The following is a 4,804-nucleotide window of genomic DNA, read 5'->3' on the forward strand; positions in this document are numbered from 1 at the left end:
TATATATATATATATATAAAAATATATAAATATAATAGGCAGGTTACCTGAAGAATAACTTTGCTGGCTTCCTGTAATGTGGACTCTGTCTAACTTTGAGCAGGAGGTTCATGGTGTTTGTTCACTGAGCCGCGTTACGACAAAGGTTTGACTTTACTGCGTTTCAGTCTTCCAGCAATGCTAGTCAGTATTATTCTCCTAAGTCCCAAGAGAATTATTGATTCTGCTGAAATTGCTGCTTCATAACCTTGTTTCCATTTCTTTATTTTCCTCTGTCGTAAAGGAAGTTCTGTCAATGAGGCTGGTTGTATCTGAGTCAGGGAGCTGAACCTGAGACCTTGTTGTATGCAGGTTCACTGCCTCTCCAGCATCACGGTGACCCAGTCAGCAGTTTACCACGTGTCTCCTGCCAAAACAATACTTGGCCTCACTGTGTCTTTATCTTCGTCCTTCCTCTTTTGCTTCACTAGCCATTAAAAGCCATATTGACGCTCTAAAAACGAACGGTGAACTTCTCGAAACAATTTAGTGGTATAAATCTGCCAGGCACTGAAGTTGTAGTGAGGGCGACAAGTTGACAGTAAATGAGTATTGATCTTTTGACTCATGCCGTGCAGCTGCTTTCTAGCCGAGTGGGTTTATTCCTACAAAGTTGTCAAGGAGAGGCCTGTTTAATGGGAAGTTATCAATTCAGTGTGGAGTTTGAGTACCTTTATGTGCTTACACGATGGACCGGCTTTTGGGCTTTATTTGTGATGCGGGAGAAAGATAAAAGATATTAAATACAAATATTAAATAAAATAAAAAGCAGAGTTAGATGGAGAAGATGAGGCAGGAGCAGAAAATGTTGTGGGGGGAAAAAAACTGGGTTGGAGTTGTTTAGGTTCTCACATTAATGAAATTTGAACAGCCTGGGTATTTATAAGGCTGCTGGTATGGGATTGGTGCTTTTCTCAAATGTGATTAAATGCTTCTCTGCTATGGAGTCTTTGAAGAAACAGATTTGAAGATGGAGTGCAGTGTGAGTCAGAATGTAATTCAGTCAGTTAATGACATTTGCTTGTAAATGATTAAATATTATTTAACCATGGCAGGCAGACACTACAAGTTGCCTCGGTTTCACTTCAGTGGGGAAAGAGCAGCTGGATGGTGGAGAGTGAAACAGTGGGAGTTTGTGTGGGTGGAATGCAGGTTAATAATATAGAAAGGCTAGTGAGTTGTGAAGTAAATACTAAGGCAAGTGGTGATAGGTATGAGAGAAAACACACAGGATTTGTCAGACATTTGAAAAGGTCATAGTTACGCCAGAGTGAGAAAATAACATGCCAATTGGCTGAACTGGGTGTTTGTGTGTGAGCTGTCCAGACGGCTTTTTACATGTAACTGGAAGAAATTGCATATATATATATATATATATATATATATATATATATAAATTAGTCTTAAGCACTGCTGTCAGGTCACCAATTACCTTCCTTGCCAAGCGCATTGGTAGCACTCCCCTAATACTATTTACTGCCGAACCCTGTGGAGTTCCTGCAGTGCCCGCAATCTAAATCTCTACACCCACAAAGCCTGTCAGTCATACAAGTATTATTAGCCTTTACTACAGAGATATTAGCAGATGTACAGAAAGGAGCATGGGAGTAGTTTTGTTCTGTGCTAGAATAAGTTCCTGCGAGTGTTAGACTTTAATTAAAAAGCCGCTACAGGTCAGTGAGCCATATATGTGTCAAGATCTGATGTAACAAGAGTTTCTGATGAGAGAAACTGCTTAACTTTAAATTGGGAAAGTTTCTGTGAAATCCATAAAATATTCAATAATGAAATAAATAAATGTGTGTATGAAGGCAAATTCTTGAGATGGATGAGAGTGCCCAACGTACATTATTAATGTGAATCATGGAATAGATTGGAGTCGGAGTCAGACAACTTTATTAGTCTCAATGGGCAATTCATTCATTAACGGAGTTAATTACCACAATAAGATAAAAAAAAAACCATCTGGGCTGGGTGCCTGTGGGGGATTTCAGGCATGGGTAACTAGAGGGGAGGTCCAGGGTTTGATCCAGAACTCTCCACAGATTACAGTTCTTAAAAGGCCTCAGGACCAGCTGTGAGGTACTCATCGACTCTGCTGGGCAAAGAACATCCAGTGGGTCCTGCTTGGTTTGTTACTATGGTGACAGTGGTTTTGAAGTACTGATGGAGTAAATTCAGTGAATTAAATGCAAACGATCCAGCTCTTTCTATCCTTCCGTCAGCTTTTAGTCTTGGCGGGGCACAATTCAGAAGTCCCCCAACATTTTTTTTCAGCCGCTTGCTTTGCTTCTCTGACCCATGAGCGTTCGGATCATTCAGACATCAAGCTGTGTTCTGCCTGCAGCAGCTTGTTGTTTTCTGAAAGCTTTTTGAAAAACCAAACTGTGCTGCAGTAGCTCAACATTGTGAAGCACTTGTTCCTCGTGGTACGGTAAAGACGTAAACACAGAAAACAAGTTGAAGTTTGGACTTTACTGGTTTCAAATTCTTCCTCAAATCAGTTCAAACTTTGTTCTGTGTAAGGTGGGTTCATAAAGCTGCTGACATGCTGTTGGTTTGTTAGTTGTGGAGCTGGGGTTACATAACTCACTCGTGCCAAATGTACCAGTGATTTTAAGTCTTTTTTTTTTATGTGGTGGTATACCAATCATTGCTCAGACCAACAGGAAAAACATCTACACCAACATCCTTAAAATACTTGGCCAGTATTAGCAATAAAATATTCTAAAGCATTTTATCATTTGATTTTAAAAGCCTAACTAATTTCAGCTCTGAATTATTACCAAATGATGCTCAGGGCCAACTCCATAAAGCCCCCCCCCCCCCCCACCCCCCCCACACACACACACACCCTCTCTCTCTCTCTCTGGGGTCATACCTGAAGGACTTTGATCTTTTAATTTGTGATGCTAATGGCTGCGCTGCTGAACCATCACTGCTGTTTGTCTCAACTGCAGTGTTGCTGCTGGGCATTTTCCTCTACACTCGCTGGAGGTCCTACAAAGGGCTGAAGGAGGGCGTGTACCACGTGTCTGCGCATCACGACGGGTGGGAGGACATCCGAGAGAACGTGCTCAACTACGACGAGGAGGGAGGCGGGGAGGAGGACCAGGTACTCGGATACACACGCAGTCATGTTATAGTGTTGGAGAAAGTTCTAAACACACTTTAAGGATGTGAGGCCTGTTTCATGTTTAACTCACTTTAATGCTGCACTCACGGCTGCATGAAGAGGAAGTGTCTCTAACTACAGGATTTTCATTTTAAAGTCTGTGGTTACATTTGATTTTTCGAAGCTTGCCGTTGGACACATGGAAGCAGCTCTGCAGTGGATTAAGTCAATTCAATTTGGACTAAATTCTGCAGTGTGTGAGGTAGTGTTTTAATTAGGCCCACGCAAAATCCTTATCTCCTCTCTCCAACCAGCCAGTGTAACCCACATGCACTCAGCAGTGCTTAAGAGCTTGCATAATATCAAAGCTTTGATCGAAGCAAAAACATGAGGCTGCTGCATTGCTATGCCTGCACACATACACACATACTTAAAGCAGTAAGAAAAAGAAGGTGTGAAGCTGGATGAGGCCAATGAAGCAGAAGCTTCCAGTTTGAGACTTTGAGTCTCTCACCATTTTATTTTTTCAGGAAGTCATCATGACAACCCAGACCTTCAACTTGTTTGTAAACAATTAGGATGGATTAATCACTTTGTAGTATCAGACTTGTATATCTACAAACATTATGACAGCCACCAGAAGCTGTGAGCTACATCAGCTGGCATGCTGCAGCCCGTCACTAACGCAACAAGTTTTCTGTCTGCTAACAGAATTTTTCTGATGTTATAAGAACGTCTGAAGAGTGTAAGATGTTTCTGGCATCTCAGTTTAGTCTAAGTAGTTTAGTCTAAGTATGAAAAATGTCTATGAAATTACTATTCGAGCAGTACTAAACATTAGATTTTGTTATCCTAACAAAATCCTAATTCTAACGCAATTCAGTAATGAATTTCATTTGTGCAAAAATCTATAGGAATACACAAAGTTTGTTTTCTCAGTCATCCAGGTATATAACAACAAAAAAGGTTGAATCATGTCATCTGGACTTCGTTTTTTTGTTAAAAAGAAACGTTTCGCCCCTCATCCAAGAGGCTTCGTCAGTCTGAGGCCTAGCCATCTGGTATTACCCAGAAGCCACCCTGACTCTTGTGTTTCAAGCCTGCCTCAGATACCCCTGAAGTCTGGCCTTTTCACTAATGGTTTTAAAAACACAAACTTTGTGTTTTTAAAACCATTAGTGAAAAGGTGAGGCAGGCTTGAAACACAAGAGTCAGGGTGGCTTCTGGGTAATACCAGATGGCTAGGCCTCAGACTGACGAAGCCTCTTGGATGAGGGGCGAAACGTTTCTTTTTAACAAAAAAACGAAGTCCAGATGACATGATTCAACCTTTTTTGTTGCTATAGGAATACATTTTTAAAATCAGAAACAAATAATTTTCTCCAACAGTTAGGAATATTCGTAGTTGTTCAGTTCTGTACTAATGAATAATGTATTTTTGCAGATAGCATCAAAATAACCATCAGTAATGGTTTTAGCTGGTTTAGAGAAGAACTGGCCAATACTGGGTCCAGGCCAGAACTTCTCTGACACCAGTTTGGTGAAGAAGAAACTCAGATGGAGCATGTCTCATGTGTGGTTCAAACTGCAGCAGAGACGTGCGTCCACACAGCCGGTGTTTCTGAGACGTGCGTCCACACAGCCGGTGTT

The 4,804-nt window shown here is 41.2% G+C and overlaps 1 protein-coding gene across 1 annotated transcript in view; it reads left to right on the plus strand.

Annotated features, from left to right (window-relative positions):
* The window catches only part of si:ch211-186j3.6 (neural-cadherin), a 467,709-nt gene that overhangs the window by 458,940 nt on the left and 3,965 nt on the right, over positions 1 to 4,804 (plus strand). The window contains exon 31 of the mRNA XM_037694242.1: positions 3,000 to 3,154. Within this exon, the coding sequence (XP_037550170.1) occupies positions 3,000 to 3,154 (155 nt within the window). The remainder of the gene's footprint in view (positions 1 to 2,999; positions 3,155 to 4,804) is intronic.

The sequence above is a fragment of the Nematolebias whitei genome, chromosome 2 (genome assembly GCF_014905685.2).
Source record: "Nematolebias whitei isolate Nwh7 chromosome 2, NemWhi1, whole genome shotgun sequence".
NCBI lineage: Eukaryota > Metazoa > Chordata > Actinopteri > Cyprinodontiformes > Rivulidae > Nematolebias > Nematolebias whitei.